The 21,175-nt window shown below is 39.7% G+C and overlaps 1 protein-coding gene and 1 long non-coding RNA gene across 3 annotated transcripts; both read left to right on the top strand.

Moving 5' to 3' along the window:
* The first annotated feature begins 9,559 nt into the window (after positions 1–9,559).
* Positions 9,560–16,680, top strand: LOC132866710 (uncharacterized). 2 transcript variants are annotated; one of them, XR_009650614.1, is made up of 4 exons: positions 9,560–9,719; positions 11,209–11,259; positions 11,775–11,831; positions 16,529–16,680. It is a non-coding gene; the product is annotated as an uncharacterized LOC132866710 (long non-coding RNA). The 2 variants fall into 2 exon arrangements; XR_009650613.1 differs by lacking the exon at positions 9,560–9,719 and having other exon boundaries at positions 10,521–11,259.
* A 498-nt stretch (positions 16,681–17,178) lies between these two features.
* LOC132865764 (uncharacterized) lies at positions 17,179–20,405 on the top strand. Its single transcript, XM_060898279.1, has 4 exons — positions 17,179–17,567; positions 17,721–17,876; positions 19,882–19,977; positions 20,196–20,405. The coding sequence occupies exons 1-4, from the start codon at positions 17,205–17,207 to the stop codon at positions 20,403–20,405; spliced, it is 825 nt and encodes a 274-aa protein (XP_060754262.1). The 5' UTR covers positions 17,179–17,204.
* Positions 20,406–21,175: the final 770 nt, after the last annotated feature.

Genomic DNA, 21,175 nt, shown 5'->3' with positions numbered 1-21,175 from the left:
TTCAGTGTTAAATAATTACAGGCCAATATCAAATCTACCATTCATCAGGAAAATCCTGGAAAAAATTGTCTTCAATCAATTAACTGCCTTCTTGATATCAAACAGCCGTTTTGATAATTTTCAGTCAGGATTTCGTGCCAATCATAGCACTGAAACAGCGCTGATTAAAGTTATAAATGACATACGTCTTAATACTGATGCAGGCAAAACATCGGTCCTGGTATTACTGGACCTCAGTGCAGCTTTTGATACTGTTGATCACAACATACTGCTATATCGACTTGAACACTGGGTTGGATTGACTGGTAAAGTTATCAATTGGTTAAAATCATACTTAAAAGATAGAAGCTTCTTTGTTACCCTGGGAAATTGTTCCTCAACGTCAATGCCCTTGACCTGTGGTGTCCCCCAGGGGTCGATTCTTGGACCATTACTTTTCAACCTTTATATGCTCCCACTTGGGCAAATTATCAATAAAAATTCAATTTTGTATCACTGCTATGCAGATGATACCCAAATTTATTTTGCTCTATCACCAAATGATTATGCCCCCCTTGAATGTCTCTACCAGTGTATCGATCAAATCAATAGCTGGATGTCACAAAATTTTCTTCAGCTGAACACAGATAAAACAGAAATAATTCTATTTGGAAAAAAAGATGAAAGACTCAGGATTACCACTATTCTTGACACAAAAGGGATTAAAACTAAAGAAATGGTTAAAAATCTTGGTGTTTTCATTGACAGCGAGCTAAACTTTGACAGTCACATGAAAGCAATCACTAAAACGGCATTTTATCACCTAAAAAACATTTCCAAACTAAGAGGACTTATGTCAAAACATGATCTGGAAAAACTAATACATGCCTTCATCTCTAGTAGGGTTGATTACTGCAATGGCCTTTTCACAGGCCTGCCAAAAAAGACCATCAAACGACTTCAGCTGGTTCAAAATGCAGCGGCTAGGGTTCTCACACGAACAAAAAGAACAGAGCACATTACTCCAATTCTAAGGTCCCTTCACTGGCTTCCAGTAAGCTACAGAATTGACTTTAAAGCATTGCTGCTGGTGTACAAGTCTCTAAATGGTACAGGGCCCAATTACCTCTCTGATATGTTGCAGCGGCCTAACCCAATCAGATCTACCAGATCGAAACAGCAAAATTTACTATTAAAACCAGTTGTTAAAACAAAGTATGGTGAAGCAGCTTTTAGCTACTATGCAGTACAGCTATGGAACCAACTGCCAGAGGACATTAAAAATGCTCCTGCTGTTGGCAGCTTCAAATCTAGGTTAAAGACCAAGCTGTTTTCAGATGCTTTCTGTTAAATAATTAATATTTTTACATTTTTTATAATCTTTACTTTCTCTGCATGTTTTAAATTTATTTTAACTTTATTCTATTTTATTCTGCTAGTTTTTTTTCCCTTTCTCCTTTTGGCATTTTAATATTTTATTTCTACTATTGTTTAATTCTTATTATTTTCTTTTAATTAATTTTAGAATAAAGATAAAATTATTTTATGTAATTTTATTTCTCTATTGTTTACTGTTTTTGTTTTTACTTCTGTAAAGCACATTGAACTGCCATTGTGTATGAAATGTGCTATATAAATAAACTTGCCTTCCCTAGTGTGGACAGGTGTTGCGGTACAAAAGTAGTTTCATATCGGTACACAATCCCTAGTGTGGACAGGGTATAAATGTGATTAGTGATCACTAAAATTCTGTAGGCCTACCTTTTACAAGTGCTTATTAAACAAGTAACCAGACCTTAATTAACTCCTAATATGGTACGTGCTCCTTAAGCCAAAGTGTGTTACCCATCAATTCTACATTACACTGACCCTGTTTAGGTTTACATCAACGCAATGTTGGAGCAGTTGTTCATTATAGACTATCCATATCTAGTGTATCCATGGATACACTAGAAATTACATGAAGGACTGTATGACTTTTCCAAAACAGGTCTTGTTTTAGCAAATGGTCAATAATAATAATGGACAACTACCAGTTGTCCATTATTATTATTATTGTCCAGGAACATGCACCAGCACTGTAACGGTGTATGTTCTTATCCCATAACAGAGAACCAATTTAAAGACCTTTTGTGTTCACGTAGTATGAGAGTATAATCTTTGGAAGGACAGGTGTATGTCTGTGAAATTGTGTTTCTCAAATAAACATGGCTCTCCACAGTTTCCAATTTGTGATAAGTGTGAGAAGTGGAAAGATGCGATCTTGAATAATCATAATAACAAGCATAATGACATACATTGGAAAGACTGCCAGCCACAGCTATGGCCTACAGACAAATGGGAAGTGGCCAAGGTGAGTTCTGAGCAGCACACAATACGCATTCCTTAAGTGAGATCATATTAAAGGAAAAATCCACCCTGAGACCACTTGCGTATTAATCTTTAGTATAAATACACAGGTGATTATAGAAAATCCCACAGAAGAGCTACTGTAGCACAAACTGCTGAAAAAGGTTAATGCTGGCTAAAACAGAAAGGTGTCAGCATTAGCTTTTTCAGCAGTTTGTGCTACAGTCGCGCTTCTGTGGAATTGGATCATATGGGCTAGCCTTCGTGCCCCATGTGAATCAATGAGCCTTCGACACCCATGACCCTGCTGCCGGTTGTCCTTCCTTGGACCACTTTTGGTTGGTACTAACCACTGCATACCGGGAACACCCCACAAGATGTGCCATTTTGGAGATACTCAGACTCCGTCATCTCGCCATCACAATTTGGCCCTTGTCAAAGTCACTCAGATCCTTATGCTCACCCATTTTTCCTGCTTCCAACACATCAACTTCAAGAACTGACTGTTCTCTTGCTGCTTAATATATCCCACCACTTGACAAGTGCCGTTGTAATGAGATAATCAATGTTATTCACTTCACCTGTCAGTGGTTATAACGTTATGACTGATCGATACGTATATATACACAGACACAAACACAAAGATAAAATGGGTTTCAGGGTGGAGAGTTCTGATATGGGACGCTTTGCATTGATTTTATGTCGGCTAATCTGGATTTTTTCCTCAGGCTTATATGATACGTGGAACAAAAGACCATCACAGTTTTGATCAGTTTGACATTTCTGCCATCCTGAACTTCATGACTCAGTGCAAGCACTTTAAAGCTTTTACAGAGGGCAAGTACCTAATCCAGGTAAAATTATTGAAATGTTCAGGTCACATGTATTCCTTTTTTCATTTTAATGTTTGTGTTTTTGCCTGTCTATGCACAGACAAAGCTGATAACTATGATACAAGTATAAATTTTAAGCCAAATGGGATGCCATGCTTATTTTCATTTTTCTGTTCATCATGGTCATCACTGTGAGAAACAAACTGATGCATTCTCCTGACTTCACATTAAGCAAAAAGGAGATGGATGACTGTATAAATAATGTTCGGGAGCTGGCTAAGGTTCTTGAGAAGCATGCACCGGGACTAAAAGACATATCAAAAAATATAGAGGAGGTATCAGCTATTTAAGACAACACAGCAATAATTATTTTACATATTAAGGTTCTGGAATTAGATTTGAGAAAATAGATTTCACTTTTTATTTCTCTGAGGGTCCAGAACGTGACTTGAATAAAATTACCCCAAAAAATTAGAAAAATTGTTCGAAGTTGTTTGTTTTGTCTCCTAAAGTTTAGCAGCATTTTGGAGAAGTGTAGTGGACAGGTTTCCAAAAGTACAGCAGACAGCAAGGAATGCAGACTGAAGCTTCTAGACAGAGAACAAGCAGCCCTGAAAGAGAAGATTGAGTTACTGGCCCAATGCTTTGAAGATGATCAAGACACGGAGCTTAAAGTAAGACTGAGATTCCTTTTATAGTACATCTGATCATTGATGTGTCAATACTTGATGCATATATTGTACACACACACACACACACACACGCTATTACATGGTTATGTAAATTAAAAACCTGATATTATCAGGTTTTTAATTTCCCTGAGGGAACCCTACCAAAGGGATCAATAACGTTTTATCTATCTATCGTGCAAAGATATGAAGTTTATCTTCGAGTGCTGAACATTTTCATGAAGCGAACGAGTGAAAATATTTTCAGCATGAGAAGATAAACTTCATATCTTCCCACAACCGTGTAAATGTTCTTTACACTACCGTTCAAAAGTTTGGGGTCACCCAGACAATTGTGTTTTCCATGAAAAGTCACTTTTATTTACCACCATAAGTTGTAAAATGAATAGAAAATATAGTCAAGACATTTTTCTGGCCATTTTGAGCATTTAATCGACCCCACAAATGTGATGCTCCAGAAACTCAATCTGCTCAAAGGAAGGTCAGTTTTATAGCTTCTCTAAAGAGCTCAACTGTTTTCAGCTGTGCTAACATGATTGTACAAGGGTTTTCTAATCATCCATTAGCCTTCTGAGGCAATGAGCAAACACATTGTACCATTAGAACACTGGAGTGAGAGTTGCTGGAAATGGGCCTCTATACACCTATGGAGATATTGCACCAAAAACCAGACATTTGCAGCTAGAATAGCCATTTACCACATTAGCAATGTATAGAGTGGATTTCTGATTAGTTTAAAGTGATCTTCATTGAAAAGAACAGTGCTTTTCTTTCAAAAATAAGGACATTTCAAAGTGACCCCAAACTTTTGAACGGTAGTGTATATTATACGGACACATCCACAAAAAACATGCAAGTTAATGAAAATAATTTTAATTTTGAACCGATTCATCATTGACAACACGCATCAAGTTAGCAGGAAAACACTGAGAGTGACATCATCGGAGTGAAATATCAGAAAATACGTCACTCAGATCCTCAATGTATTTTGTCTGAAAAATACAAGTTTTTCAACACGAGAAGATAAACTTCATATCTTCAAGCCAACGTGTGATTTTTTTTATTATATAGACACATTAACAAACAAAATGTACCCAAATTTATCAAAACAATTCATCGATTTCTTCACAAGTGACACATTAAGCAATTGTTGGACGAGGTTGAATAAAATATCGTGATTTGTTAGTGGTGAGCAAGCAATCATTTGCCGATGCTGAAGACAGACACTAACAACATGATATTTTGTGAGACCCAAATTCAATAAATGTTTTATCATCCATACTTTTTTTTTTGAACTACTGATTTTCAAGTTTGCGTGACGACTCAAACGATAAAGAAATCAGATGCAGTCACTTATTTATATCTCATAGAACTCAAAATACAAACGTGCGGAGTAACTGCGCATGAGCAGACTACTTGTAGTCGATGCCAAATAATTGGAATGATAGAGATTTGTCACAGTTTTGGTTTTCCATGTCCCAGATGTAGCTTATATGAAAAATACAAGTGGTGTATTTCCCAGTAAAACACTTATGTCTATACACGAGTGTTTTATAAGTTTATATAAATAAGTTTATAACATCACTCTAGACTGAATAAACCTTAGGTATGGTTTTGATTAAAGGTAGACTGCCTTTCAAATTTTTCAGCTATAGGTCACAAAAATAAATTTTCCCTGACACCCAATTATTTTAGTTTACTGGACCAAAAAGCTACTCAATTGAAATCACAGACTTCCAATTTTATTAGTTTTTTTAAAATAGAACAATTAATGAATTTAGGGCCATGTGGAGGAATGTGAAGCGAGTGGTAACCAAACCATTAATTCTAAGTGATGGATTTTAATCCATGATCTAATAATTCTTTACTGCAGATTTGCAATTGTGCATTCAATGTGTTTAGAAAGTCATTACAAATTGTAATACAGTCCACATTTTTCTGTCGAATACACTAATGGATCTTTGTTCTAATTCAAATTATTGTCTATTCAGGTTACAGGGGTATTGTGAAAGTGAATGGATGTACATTTAGAGGTATGTAATAATAAAAGAACTGCCCACCAAGAGGTTGCTAAGATAGCCCTGACATATACGCACTCCCACCCTGAGTGGAAAGAAGAGACAACTGAAACCACTTCATCAGTATCCTCATCTACATCATCCTCAAGTAAAATATTTTCCCGAGCTTTTTTGAATTCAATACTGATAATCCACTGTCTTACAAAAAAAAAAAAAAAAATACACCCGAGGACATTTTACAGACAATGAAGATTTTTTTTTCTCCTTTCTTTTCTATTTAACAAAACAATGCTGTCACAACACAGGGAACTGCTAGTTTATAAAGTAATTTCAAAATGCCCCTTTCTGGGAAGGGTTCTTGATTTAAATAAAAATAAAGCTAGCTGTAAAGTAGTAATAAACTGGCAATTTTGTACATGTTGAAATGACAGAGACATTGTTTTTAATGATGCTTTACATGTTTCACTTTAAACATAGAAAATGTACTTTTTGATCTTTCCATTTCAGGCACTGTCTATTATGGTGTTGTGACTGTGTTCCTCGACAACCAACAAGTAATGTCTGACTGGTGTGTTCAAAATGAGGAAGCCACTGAATCAGCTTGCAGGAAACTAGCCAGTCAGTTTGGCCTGACTCCTCCTAAAGGTCGGTGCCAATAATAATAATAATAATAATAATAATAATAATAATAATAAATGACGACTGTCATGGTTAAATAGATTTAATCAAGGGCTTGGTCTTCCTCTAGTCTTGTTCTTCCCCTTGTAGCAGGTAATACTTTTAAGACAACAGTCCTGGAGATTTTAAGAGGTGTAATTTCCCATCACCATTGGAACTCCCAGTTCACCAAGATGATCAGACCTTATGCAAACTCCAGCTCAGTGGCTCTTTCACTTTTTACGACAAAGGTAGTTCAGAAGCTGTCTACATTGTTAACCATCATAGAATTGTTTGATTGGACTACCCCTTACAGCTTGCTTTGGTATCCATCACTCAGCGCGTTTACATGCACATCCAAATCGAGCTACTGTCAGTAATCGAGCTAAGGGTCCCAGCAGGGGTGCCAGAGAAATCCAATCCTACATGCACACAAGGACATCGAGCTATTGTGTGAGGTACATTGTGCACCCGAGCCACAGGTGGCGCTACACGCCCCATCGTGTTGGTACACTTCCGGTTGTCGTCATGAAGAGCTATTCAAGAGTATAAACAAAGTTATCAGTTCCGTGTTCACAAGAAGAACGACGACGTTCGTTCTCCTTGTTCCTCCTGACCTCTTCTGCTGCTCGCTACTACTACTGTTGTCATGCCAACCAAGGCTGTTGTGTTTCCCGCTTGTGGTCTCGTCACTCATCACTTCCAGAAGAGGCAGTGCTGAAGTAAGTAGCTTGACTACGTAGCTCGATAGGGTTTACATTAGGGATGTCCCGATCCGATCACGTGATCGGAAATCGGGCCCGATCACATGGTTTCAGACTCGATCGGAATCGGGCATTGCCTCCCGATCAGAGATCGGATATATATCTATGTAATATATTCTCATTTTTAACACATCAATAGCTATGCATTGGCACAGAGTGAGACCAGACCTCTTGTCTCAACACAGCAACATCAACGCGTGCGGCATGACATCACTTTGTAGCGGAGACGCTATTGGTTATTGGCTGCCTGTTGCCGGCAAAGTTGAACACGGAAGCAGTTCGAAGCGGAAAGCAAAGAATGAGATCTTTTTTTTTTTTTCGTTGGATGACAAAAGAAACGGGCTCAAACCTGAAAGGGTAGAAATGCTTGTTTTCATCAAGAAAAACGTTCATTTCCTTAATTGAAATTACTGTACACCACTGTGAGATGCGTTCTTAAAAGCAAATTACTGGCACTGTGGCACTTTATTTTTTTTTATTTGTTTACATTCCTGCCAGGTATTTTAAGGTTATTTTTTTAAATTTGTTATTTATTGTTCAAACTGCCTCACGTAAGTGCTCTGTTTGCTAACGGAGTTGTTGGATGTTAAAATAAGGTGTTAAATAAAAAATGAGGAACATCCTGGATCCGTTTCTTTCCTCGTCTTTATTTTTTATGGATTATAAGAAGTATCGGATCGGGACTCGGTATCGGCAGATACTCAAAATCAAATGATCGGTATCGGATCGGAGGGCAAAAAAACCTGATCGGGACATCCCTAGTTTACATGCACTAAGTAGCTCAGCTACAATCGCATAATCTAGGTCGCGTAGCTCGATTATGAAAAATCCACTTCGGTTCGATTTCAGCCAAGCTAAGGTGTTTCCATGGCATTTAGAACTTTGATTTCAGTCGAGCTACGGCAGAAATTCGATTTTCTCTACGTGCATGTAAACGCACTGACTGATGCTCCATGCTTGGTTTATGAAAACCCTTTAGATGGCTCCTCAAAGAAGAAACAGGCTGAACATCAGGCAGCCAAGATTGCCGTGCAAAATTTGTCAGGGATCATTAACTGCAGGTCTCTGGCCAATGCTGGTGACAACTGGATAGGATTTCTGAAGGAACGTGTAGATGCTCTTAGTCTGAAGCAACCAGAGTATGATTTTTCATTAAAAAAAAAAAGTGCAGTAGTCAAGAAATTGAGGGTCCCACTACCAGTGAAGACAGTTCACACAGTGAGTTTGAATTTAGTGATGTAATGTCTTGAATTGTAACACTTCAGTGAGCGTTAAAGTGCTATAAATTCAACATGGCATGGGGATTGTGGTCAGAGAAAACGACCACAGGGTGCACCCCACCACTAACATAGACATCAAAATATTGGAGTGCCCAAACCAAAGCCAGGGCTGCCTCCTCTATGGTGGAGTAGTTAAATTGGTGACAGTTAAATTTTCTAGAAAAATAAACCGGCCTGTCTACTCCATCCTCATCCTTTTGGAGGAGAACTGCTCCTGCTCCTACTTGACTGGCGTCTACCTGCAGCAGGAACGGCTCCTCCAACTTAGGTGCAGACAGGACTGGGGCAGAAGTCAAAAGGGACTTGGCATTCTCAAATGCTTGCTGACAATCAAGAGTCCAATTAAACTGAGATGAACCTTTCAACAAGTTTGTCAAAGGAGCAACAACAGATGAAAAATTACAGCAGAAATTTCTGCAATATCCTATCATACCTAAGAAACGCATTAATTCTTTTTTCGTTGCCGGACGTGGAAATTTGTCAATGGCCAAGACTTTGGCTCTCATCAGCCACACTTTACCTTGACCAACTATCCTGCCAAGATACACCACTGTAGCCTGAGCAAACTCACACTTTACTAAGTTTACAGTAAGACTGGCAGCGGCAAACCGTTCAAAGAGCAAACGAACACGCACAAGATGGTCTTCCCATGTGTCAGAATAAGACCACATCAAGATACACAGCGCAACCCTCCCGATTCATGAGCCGTTGGAAACTGGAGGGGGCATTACGCAACCCGAATGGCATCCGTGTGTAAGAATACAAACCATTTGGCACACTGAAAAAAATGATTCTGACCCCTTGTAAATATCACATGTTTTTGTCAGGTTTAATTTAATTTATTTTGATGTATAATTGAATCCACATATATTTTTTAGGTAACCGCTATTAAGACTCAACTGATTCTGACCCCTTGTAAATGTCACATGTTTTTATCTATTGAATCCCACTTGTGTTTATTGGGTAACAGATTCGTGCATGCGTGTTAACGTCAAAGGCGCGTGCTCAACTCCAGTAGAAATGCAGTGCGCATGTGCATTTTCTCATCCACCTGCGGACCGCGTGAGAAGAGTTTGATAGATCCTTCTAAATGTAGCTGTGCCTTCTGACTTAACTTCGAATTCGTCGGTTGGATTTCTTCACGTTTTTGGTAAGGAAACAATTCATGTGTTTTACATTTTGCTTGAATTAGATAAGATGTGTGTTTAACATCCTTTGGCTAAAGGAGATGTGAGAACAGCGAGGCGAAAAACTTCTTAACCTGTTGGCTAAGCCAGTAACATGAAAGAGCTAGCCTGCTAACGAAAAGTTTCTTGTGCGTCAATGTTCGTAACTCTCCTGTTTCGAAAGTAAATTAGGTTTTATAAATCGATGAAAACGTTTCGTAGGCCTACGAGGCCGAGTTCCAGTAGCGATAGCTTTGTTAATAACAATATTCAACAAGGCGGATCACCGTCTAATCGGCCACTCTGGCAATTAACTGAAGAATCCTGAAGTGTATAATGTGCAAATCAAGCTTTTCTTTGCATGCATGCGGCCTGCTCTTGCATTTCTTTTAAAATGCGTTTTACTCGTGTTACTCGTAAACGTGTTACTCGTTTTACTTGTGTGAAATGCAAGAGCACGCGCGAGTAAGAATGCATGCATGCAAATTGCAAAGACACAATGCAAGATCTGGCGCGAGTAAGGAGGCACGATGCATGCAAAAAGACAGTGCAAGAGCAGGCGCGAGTAAGGACTTATGCATGCATTGAGAGGATTGGCTTTTATTTGGATGCTCTACATTTAAGAATTATTATTCATTCGGTCATTATTAACAAAGGCATCGCCAGCCTAACGTCTCTTCAAACTCTCTTTTTTTTTCTCTATCTAGTTTATTTGCCAGGGTTAAACTGAGACATTTAAGAAATTCTGAAATTCTTTAGCATTACAGGCAAACATGGTAAGTTTGGGCAAGGCCATCTTAAGTGCATATTCTTGTTGCCCATGTGTTTTAAAGGTAGACTATGTAACATATTTACCGGTTTATTTTCAGAATTCGTGCTGCTCATTCACAAATGAGTACTTACCACCACCATCAAATTCTAAGTATTATGACTGGGAAAATGACACTTTTCATACATGAAAAGCTGGCTCTTCATGTCTGCCATTTTGCTTTTCCAGTAATATACATTTTTAGCTGCAAAACATCTTGTATTTTGGTCATACTAGTAAATTAGTTTATTACTTCATGTTCATGAGAAGATCTAATTTGGGAATGGGCAGCACAGTTGCAATGAGCAGCACAGCTGCAATACCTACTCTGACCACAATCCTACATGGTGCACCTACAAGACTTGTCATGCTCGCTTTCACTTGTTGAGGATCACAAAAATGCCTTGGAGTCAGATGTCACCCACTATATGTTCCCATCATGTATGTAGCTTTGGTGTAATTAATTTGAAGGACTATGTGGAGACGCCTACTCCAGTCACACAATTAATACATACATTAGATGTTTGAGGACAGCATGTACATGACAGACTACCTGTCTCTTTTGTGAAATGTTTTAAAGTGAATTTACGGTTTTATTACTTTTCGGGTATGGGGTAGAACTTCACTATTCCTGACTGATTTATTTGCTTGTGTATCCCATACAGTTTGGTTTGGCAGTCTGGCCTGTCATAGTCTGTCCATATTCCTGTCTGGCTGTAAGTATGGTTTCTACCTAAGCTTTGTCAACAGGGCACCTGCACTTAACATGAGTGCTTCACCTTTTTATGTACACCATATTACCAAAAAATATTAGCTTACCTGCCTGGTCAAAATTTCTATAGACACTTCCCAAACTTGTGGACAGCCTTCACAGAGGAGTTGAAGTTGTAATAGCTGCAAAAGCTATGGCATCATATTGAACCCTATGGGGTTTGGAATGGGATGGCACTTAAGTTCATGTGTGAGTCAAGGCAGGTTAGCAAATACTTTGGCAATATAGTGTATGAAAGTCATCATGAATACTTAGGAACAATCGTGGGAATTACTCATACAAAGGTTAGCATTTGTGAGTGGGCACCATATATTACTACTAAGAAAATGGCACACTAACTTTTAATATGAACAATTTTGCCTGCAGATCAAAGTCTGGAGTGACTTGTAATCACTTATCAGGGACGTCACACTTGCAGCATATAATAATTTAATTTTTTTGTTTGTCTTTTTCCTTCAGGACATCCTCATCTGACTGGTGAACGTAAATTATCATCATCGGGAGAGACTTGCTTCGGTATGTCTATTCAACAGACAAACTTTTTACGTTATGCTATGCACGTCTCAGCTGTACAGTGTCATCTGTCATTATTTAGGACTAACCAAGGTTGTTCGTCATTTGGGGGTTAATCTCTTTATAGGACCATTATGGCAGTGCTTATTCGAGTTGTTCACTGTAGGGCTTTATGAAAGTGAAGTTGAAATGGATGTACTTATCCCTTAAAAGTTTGAAAGTCTAAGTAATGTTTTCTTTTTCCCCCCTTTCCTCTCTGTTTGTCTAGTTCATGTGGCAGTGTAAAGACTGTGGCATTGAAGTGTCTCGGAAATCAGAAATTCTTAAACATTACAGAATCTCACACGGCCATTTGGGGCGAGGTCATTGTTTTAAGTGTGTTTATTCTGATTGCCCGTGCACTTTTAAGACCTGGAATGCACTTCGTACACACTTGTCGAGAATTCACACCACAGTAGGGGAATCAAACGTAGTTAGGCCTATTACATTTTCCTGTAATTTATGTGGCTCTGGTGAACTTGGAACAGAACGTGATTATTTTTTGCATATTGGCCAACATCTGAGAAACAATGAAACGGTTACTTGTATGTTTAAAGGGTGTGAATACAAAACCAATGTATACTGCACATTTAAGTCTCACAGATTTCGCAAGCACAATCCACATTCTTTTGTAGATTATAAAGATGGCATTGTAAAAGGAATCGTTGAAGCTGAAACTAGAGAGCCAGGTGTTTCAAACAGGGAAGAGTTGTGTTTTGACGGTCAGACTGATGTTCATTCAGACTCATCAAAGGATAATTCGGAGATAATAGAACAAAGAGTTGCAAGAGTGTTATTAAAGCTTGAAAATATTTTTCAAGTACCAAGTGCTGCAGTTGATGAATTACTGGAAGAATTTCAATATTTGTTGAACAAAGCATCTTTACATAATACAAGAAATGTGTTGCATGAAACACTGAACCGTTACAAGCTGCAAGTTGACCAGTCAATCATTGATGAACTTGCATCTGCTCTTTGTTCATCTAATCCTGTATACAAGTCAATTAGTGAAGGTTGTCCTTTGTCAACATCCTTCAAGCGCAAACAATACTACAAAGACAATTTTAAAAGTTGTGGAACCAATTGAATATACCTTGGACGCTAAGGGTAAAAGAACACTGCAGTATGTTCCAATATTGAACTTTTTACAGCAGCTGTTCACTGACTGTCACATTCTTAACCAAGCATTAGATAGCCATCTCTTATGTAGATGATTATGAAATCTGTAATCCGCTTGGCACGTCGCGCAAAAAGCACAAGATCTGTGCTGTTTATTGGAATCTCAGTAATTTACCTCCAGGTAGCCATTCCTCGTTGACTTCAATTTATTTGGCCCTACTCTGCAGATCAGATGATGTGAAGGAATATGGCTATGAACGGGTCCTACAGCCCTTGTTAAGGGATCTTGTGATTTTGGAAAGCCAGGGTATTTTTATTGCAAATCTTGGAGAGTTTGTGAAGGGTACAATTCAGTGTGTCATAGCCGACAATTTGGGAGCACACAGTATTGCTGGATTTATTGAGAGTTTTGCAGGTGAATACATTTGCCGGTTTTGTGTGGCACACAAGTCAGAAATTCAGGAGAAAGAAGTGAGTTCAGGTGCATTTACTCTTCGAAGCAAAGTAACACATGAGACGCATGTGAAGTCCGCACAGGACAGTGGAAATCCATGTTACGGTGTTAAAAGGGGCTGTGTTTTCTCTGCACATCTTTCTCATTTTGATGTCTGTACTGGGTACCCTCCAGATCTTGCTCATGATGTCTTTGAAGGCATAGTACCAGTTGAGTTGGCACACTGTCTCAGCCTGTTCATTTCAAAGAAATATTTCACTCTTGACAAGCTTAATGAGTTGATTCTGAATTTTCCCTACAAGTGGACAGACAAGAGTAGCCGTCCCCATGGTATCCCAAGGACCTTCACACTGAAGAAAAGCATTGGTGGAAATGCCCATGAAAATTGGAGTCTTTTGAGGTTTCTCCCATTTGTGGTTGGACATTTGGTGCCATCAGATGAGCCAGCCTGGCAGGTCATTTTGGATCTTAAAGACATTGTCGAACTAATTGTTGCATCAGTGCACACAACACAATCCATTGCTTTCCTTGAGGCCAAGATTTGTGAACATAGAAATAGATTACGAGAGGTGTTTCCGGATGTAAGGCTGCTGCCAAAGCATCATTTTGTGGAGCATTATCCACAGATGATAAAATGTTTTGGTCCACTCGTTGGGATGTGGACGTTGAGGTTTGAAGCGAAGCATAGCTTTTTTTAAGCAGGTGGTTCGTCACACACGTTGCTTCAAAAACATTCTCCTTTCCCTGGCAGTGAAGCATCAGTTTATGATTTCGTATCACTTGGATTCAATTGAAAGGTCTAATTTAACTGTTTCAAGTGTGTCCACTGTCCCTATTGAGATTTTGCATCAGGATGTACAGAAAGCATTGCAGCTAAAATATCCTGATATCACTCACATTCAGCTCACAAAGAATGCGTCTGTTAATGGGGTGAATTACAGGCAAGGTATGATTATGGTTCATGGCTCTGTTGATGGGTTGCCAAAGTTTGCAGAGGTGGTGCAGATGGTCGTTTTGGAGAAAAGCTTAAGCTTTATTGTTAAGGAGTTTGGTGCTTGGTATTGGGAGCATTTTAGGGCGTTTGCGTTGTGTCCTACATCTGAAATCTTCCTCATTCCACTTTGTGACATGTTAGACCAGTACCCCTTGGCAGATTACAGGGTTGCAGGCAGGCGAATGGTGACATTGAAAAGATTCATATCTATACAAGGTCAGATTGTTCTGTAAATTGTTCTGTTCGTGTTCCATGAAATAATACTCATACACTTCAAATGGTAACAAGAGGCTTTTTAATGTTTTTACTTATTATTTTGCTTTCAAATATACAGCAGAAAACCTCGTGCTACCATTTGTAATATGTTTCACAGCCCCTTCATTCAGAGCCTCCATTATAAATTTATTACCAAAGTGATGATGACAAAGTCTTCACCTTTCTGACGCTTTGATGTCATGGCAATATAATTATGAAATTGAACTTTTTCCAGCAAATTGGTTGAATTGCCAGCAAAGCCATCTGCATGAAAGGGCAATGGAAAACCATTAACAAATAAATTGTTCCTGTTTCACAGTTCATAGAAACAGACATCCTTAGAGTATGTAGGATTGTGTCTACAGTTGGCATTGCAACTCTGCTGCTCTCTTCATGAATATTTGTGAAGTAATTAAACTAATATTTACTGCTCTGGCCAAAACACAGTAATTTTGCAGCATAAAATGTCTTCAAAATGATGACATGGAGAAGATCTGCAATTTTCTCAGTCACAATAGCCATAGACACTTACAAATTGATCTGGGTGGAAAATACTAATGAAAACATTTGTGATTAAGCAGTATACATTCTGAAGTAAACTGCCAAAAGTATTACATATTCTTTAAAGGTGCAGTGTGCGTTTTTACTAGTTCATTTCCAGAATTCATGCTGCCCTTTAACAAATGTTACCTTTTTCACAAATGCTTACCACCACCACCACCAAATTCTATGTAGTCATTATAGCTGTAAAAATTGCACTTTTCATACATGATGAATGGGGATGTTCTCCATTGTCCACCATTACGAATTTTTAGAAATTGGCATTTTAGCTGGAAAACATACTGTATTTTGGTCATTCTACTAAAAATTAGTTTATTTACTAAATATTCGCAAAAAGACCAAATGTGGCAGTGGAGAGCCTAAGTCTCCACCCGTTCTGGACGGCTCATGGGGCCGAGGAAGTTAAAATTTGACCGGGCTGACCAAACTTATTTTCCGATCCACACTGCTTTCCCACCTTGATCACACATGCTGTACCTCAGAATTAATGATGACCAATGGTGTGATTGTCCACTTTACCTGTCAAGTTTTTTTTTTTTGAGCTGTGTGTGCGCAAAGCTACATAATTATTTGTACTACACAAGAGAAGGTGTATGTCTGATGTGCAGCCACTTAAAATGTAAGTTCACTATTTTTGACATAAGGCCCTGTTTTTTGGTAGTCTGGGATGAAATAAGGTGGTTCTGATCAAAATTTGGGCATTTGCTGCTGAACCGAACATTTTAGGTATCTGTGGTACTCCCCCACCCCAGAACAGTACTACAGAAACCTAAAATGCTCAGCTCAGCAGCCATCGTTCAAATTTTGATTAGAACCACCTTATTTCATCCCAGACTACCTAAAAACAGGGCTTCATGTCAAAAATGATGGACTTGTTCTGGCTGCACGTCTTTAGCCTCGGTTCATGTCAATGACCTGAGGCGCATGTTGTCATTACATTTCTCGCACAAAAACTAAAATAACGTTTCTTGCCAGCTAAAAATGTGGTCTTCCTACGCCAATCCACATATGTTTATTTCGCTGCCATCATATGTGAAATCCGGCCCAGATGTGAAACGGAATCAGAATTTAGCTTGACTCGCTCCATTCACTTCCATTCAAAACATTTTTGAGTTAAGGCCCCATAGACCGGAAGTAGAAGGGTGTGACTTCCCCATGGGCATCACATTTTAAATTAACAGTAGTTGCAATACCTACAATGGCCACACTCTTATACACTGCAACTTTAAGTAAGATTCTTGCATGATATTAATTACCTTTTTTTTGTCCTTTTTTCAGATTAAAATATGCAGATGCCAATGATGTTGAGGGTTGTTGATGAGGGAGACTACCGTAGGCTTGAACTAGACCCAGTGCCAACAAATCTGACCAAGCTGTATGACACAATTCGACAAGCATTTGGGATATCTAGAGATTTTCGTATTCAATTCAAGGACCCAGTGTTCAACGATGAATATGAGAACATTACTTCAATAATGGACCTACAGGACAGAAGTACAATTAAGTTGGTCTATATTGGTGATGTGTCCACTGCCTCATTGTCTCCAGGTCCCTCAACACACAATGTGCCCTCTACGTCATGGTCTCCAGTAGAACGAAGCAGTAGCCAAAGCGCTGCTAGTGTGTCCTCACAGTCATCAGACACAGATGACACGGTAATCCTCTCATTCAGACTCAGAACTGAGAGAATGTCCATGGCCACGTGAATTCCCTATTCCGCGGTTTCCTTACAATGTGGAGTTACAGCTTCAACGCGGAAATGAGTGCTTCAGAGAAACTGGATCTCTGCTGAATATTACTCCAGGCCTCAAGACTGACATCATGGAGAAGCTAGCTGAGGAGATTTTTAGTTACACTGCATACCCAAGAAATAACCAATTTGACGATGTAGCAGCAGCACTCGTAAAAAAATTCCCGTTTGAAAGATCATTCTGCTTGTGGATACTACGCCTGGATGATTAGCCTCAAATATAAGATGGCAAATCACAGAACAAAAATGAGAGCGATTGGCTGTCCAGAAGTGACAAATTCTCTCAAAAACAAGTCTAAGGATGACTGTCTCCCAGCCAAAAACGTGAAGAAGGCCAGGAAGGCTGAAGTAAACTACTGTCCCTCAAACCCTGCTGGTGAAACTGATGAAAGCCTAGAAAAGCTCCGAGTTGAACTGCTCAATGATGTTGAGCAAAGGGACCGTACACAGCTGGTGAAAGAGATGATGTCCAGAACCTTCGCTTTCAGAAGAAAGGAGGTGGTACACGGAACTCCATCTGCTGCTGAGTTCAAAGCCAGGTGGCCTGCACTTTTCTGTGCTGGTGAGGTAGGCACATGCTTTTTTAAATTTTATTTTTTATCGCCATTGTACTTGTTGGTATATAATCTTGGCTTTCACCTTTTTCGCCATTTTATTAATCTTATTGTATCAATGACTTAGCATGGTCCTTGTCTTCTTGATCTTTTTTGTGTACAACAGTTGCAGGCAGAGTTCCAACGCATCATAACATTGCCACTCATGTCTACTTTCATGGCAAAGCTGGACAGCTGTCTACCTCAGCTGACTTCTGTACTCCGCAAAAAGGGAGGCATTCCTGGCCAGAAACTAGCCAAACATGTGACAGTCTTGACGGAGGTAAATTTATGTGTACTGTTCTATATTTATCATTAATCTAGTAGCATTACGTGGTGCCTACCCCCTTCTGTATATTTCTCTTTACCACGTCTCTCGATCCTGTACATCTTTCTACAAAGCAGCAGATTGTAAAGGTTGTCTCTTGGGAAAGTTGCATCTCACAATTGTGGCAAGTTTGTGGGTGATGTATGTCTTGCAAGGAGGGGAGGGGAGCATTTATGATCTTCCAAGCTGTGTTCGCAATATGCTGCAAGGCTCTGCTGTTGTCAGTGCAGCTCCCGCTCCGTTCAGTGATTCAGCTGGACAAGATGCTCTCAAAGGTCCCCCTGTCGGGGGTTATGGGTGGTGGGGCACTGGCGTGCTACAGGGTGCGTAGGAATGGGAGGCACTGCTGGGCTTTCATGCCCAGTAATGTGTTTGTGGTCCAGGAGAGAATCTGCTCACTGTACTCATTGTGCTGCTGTCTCCACAGCATCACCATCAATGTGATGAATTTTACCAGGTGGTTGGTACTGTAGGTTGCTTTGTGTTGCTTTGGTGTGTCAGCAGGGTGAAGAGCAGAGGGCTAGTGGTGCTCCTGTACTTAGCGTGACGGTGCTCTGGGGGTTGTTGCTGGCAAATACTGCTTATGGTCTCTTGCTGAGGAAGTCTAGTAGCCAGTGGCAGAGGAAGGTGTTGAGGCCATGCTTGTCCACTGCAGACACTGTTGGTATTATGGTGGTCAATGCTGAACTTTAGGCGATGAACAGCATTGAGTGGTTTTCCTCCAGCTGAGTGAGTGCAGGGTGAACAGCAGAACAGAGCATCCTATGTGAAGTGTCAGGCCCTGTTCGTGAACAGGAAGGTAATCGTTGAAACTGGAGGGGACGATGGCTTGATCCAGTGTGCTGCGTTAAAGCTGTCAGTGAATGTGTAGGAGCCATTTTTGTGTTTTGTAAAAATTTTGATTTAGTTGCTGGAACCTGTAAAGAAAAGCTTTTATGTTGGATATAGATACTTACCCAATGGATTCGGTTACCTGTCATGTTTTGTTTATCATCTTTATATACTTACCTCTTTTGTTTATACACTTACCTTGTTGAAATACTCCCCTCTTCTGTTTTATATACTTACCTTGTTTATATACTTACCTTATATATCTAGACCTAAGTCCCCCTGTCTTGCCATCCTACTTGTCAAGCGATTTGAATGGTACTGTGAACTCCTCCCTCCATGCACATTGGTAGTACGACTCACAGATTGCAATTAATGGGTACACTCGCAGGTGCATGGCAGACAAAGTGTGGGTAAGAGTTTTTTTGACAGCATAGTTTTGTGCTCTGTTTAGTTTTGTTTCTTTTGTTGGAAAAAATGGAAAGTCAACTGGACTGAACAATAAATGGACATCTTGTTTTATTTCACTCTACGTTTGTGCTTCATCTGGAATGCGCGTCTTAAGAAGTTTTCCTTGTAATGTGCAAAAAAAACCTTCAGATCGCTCAGCAGAGGGGGTTTGCAGCTTCATCATGGCACAGGCTTGTATTCAGTAATAGGTTAGATGCCCTACCATAATCGTCGTGCACGTCAGCAGCCTGTGGACATCCCCTGATAGTCATAGCTTCTAGTTGTCCCGAGTAATTTTGTGTGCCTTACCTCATGAATGCACTTCATGCTAAGTTGTGGTGTCTGTGTCTTCTCCTTAATGTTTTTCGTTGTGGGTGGATTCACGCGGGCAGTAGCAGGACTGTTTCATGATCTGATAACCTAATTTGAGGGAGACGTGCTGCTTTCTAGGCTTCTTTGTGGGATATAAACCATGTCCAGTCTGTTTCCTTTTTTGAGCATTGTATTACTGAATATATGTATGTGTTTTCGGAGTACCATGTGTGTATACTAGCCCCTTCAAGGTTATCACAGGTTGTAAATATTACATTGCAAGGTGTGTGTTTTTTTTTATTTTTTCATTTTTTATGTATTTGTTCTGTAAAATTTGATTTGGTTTACTAATTTTCATCCTTCTACACAGACTACCAGTCCCATTAGTCAGAAGAGGTCAGCTGCCTTGAAGTCGTTATGCATCTACTTGGGCGAGAAAGATGAAGATCTCATCCGGGAGTATATGGTAAGCCACTTTATTCATTGCCATCACATGCCGTCTTAAAGGGGTATACCACTATTTTAGGGCTAAATACGATTAAAATCGTTGCCCTGGGTTCAATGTCTAACAATACATTGCAATACATTTTTGTGTGTGTGTAAAATCAACTGGTAAAGTTTCATGGCGATATCTGCAAGTTTAGCCTATTCACCTGCAGTGTCTCGACTTTATCCCCCCCCCAGGACATCCAAGGACTTGATATCGAGAGGGAATTCCGCAAGCAACCCATGGGCATCTGCCTTATCTGCAAAGACGGGGGAGATGCTGGAGACCACGAAGATATTGGGATCCATGTGGAGGGCACTATTGTCCTCGACAACACTGCCAGTGAAGCACAGGCCTGTGTTTTCATGTTTGCAATAATATGTCATGAACATGGCATATCCACGTGAGCTCAGGTACTTTTATGAGTTTGTCCAGAAAGTGCTCATGGAGATGGATCGGGAGCGAGTCTCCCCAAGAGTTTATGGACTAAAAAACAAATTGGATGCTGCGCTGTAAGGTTTTTTTTTTTTTGGGGGGGGGGGGGGGGGGAGGGGGGGAGATTTCAATTGCAGAGTTTCAGTTCAAGTTTAGAGATACTTTGAGGGACTTTTTTTATTTATTTATTTTTTATTATTATTACTATGGGGAACATTTCAGTTCAGAGTGCCCTCTCCACTGGGACTACAATGTACACACAAGCCTTGCTGACCCTGCCTGGTTCATCCCAACACAGGCCTGACCCGCACTGAAGAAAACGGGGTAAAAATACAGTACAGTCCCATTTCCCCCAGATTGCTGCACAGCTGTGTAGGAGAGTGTAGACATACAGGGAAGAGAGAGAGAGAGAGACGGTAGAGAGAGAGGAAGAGAGGGATAAAGTAAGTAGGGAGAGATGGAGTGAGTGAGTGAGTGAGTGGCAGAGTGTGAGGGAGAAAGTGTAAGTAAGTAGGGAGTGAGAGCGATGGGAAGTGGGAGAAAGTAAGTAGGGAGAGAGAGTCAGGAGAGTTGTGAGGGGATGTTCAGAATGGAAGACGGGGCAAACGAGTCAAAGGAAAAAAGAGGAGCACAGTTCAGCACTTAAAGTTGATGTCAAGTTGTCATAGATCAAGATGTCAATCATGCTCCAGTGTTTTGTTTTTTAATATGGAGGTTTTTGTCACAAAAGTGAAATATCTTG

The sequence above is a fragment of the Neoarius graeffei genome, chromosome 18, assembly GCF_027579695.1.
Source record: "Neoarius graeffei isolate fNeoGra1 chromosome 18, fNeoGra1.pri, whole genome shotgun sequence".
Taxonomy (NCBI): Eukaryota; Metazoa; Chordata; class Actinopteri; order Siluriformes; family Ariidae; genus Neoarius; species Neoarius graeffei.
The sequence above is the reverse complement of the archived record's forward strand: the minus strand, read 5'-3'. Positions and strand labels throughout refer to the sequence as shown.

Excerpts from the sequence above, each read along its gene's own strand:
- LOC132865764 (XM_060898279.1), top strand. The coding sequence starts at position 17,205 with ATGATTAGCCTCAAATATAAGATGGCAAATCACAGAACAAAAATGAGA. Across the intron at positions 17,877-19,881 it reads ATGTGACAGTCTTGACGGAG|ACTACCAGTCCCATTAGTCA; the intron begins GTAAATTTATGT and ends CCTTCTACACAG. Across the intron at positions 19,978-20,195 it reads ATCTCATCCGGGAGTATATG|GACATCCAAGGACTTGATAT; the intron begins GTAAGCCACTTT and ends TCCCCCCCCCAG.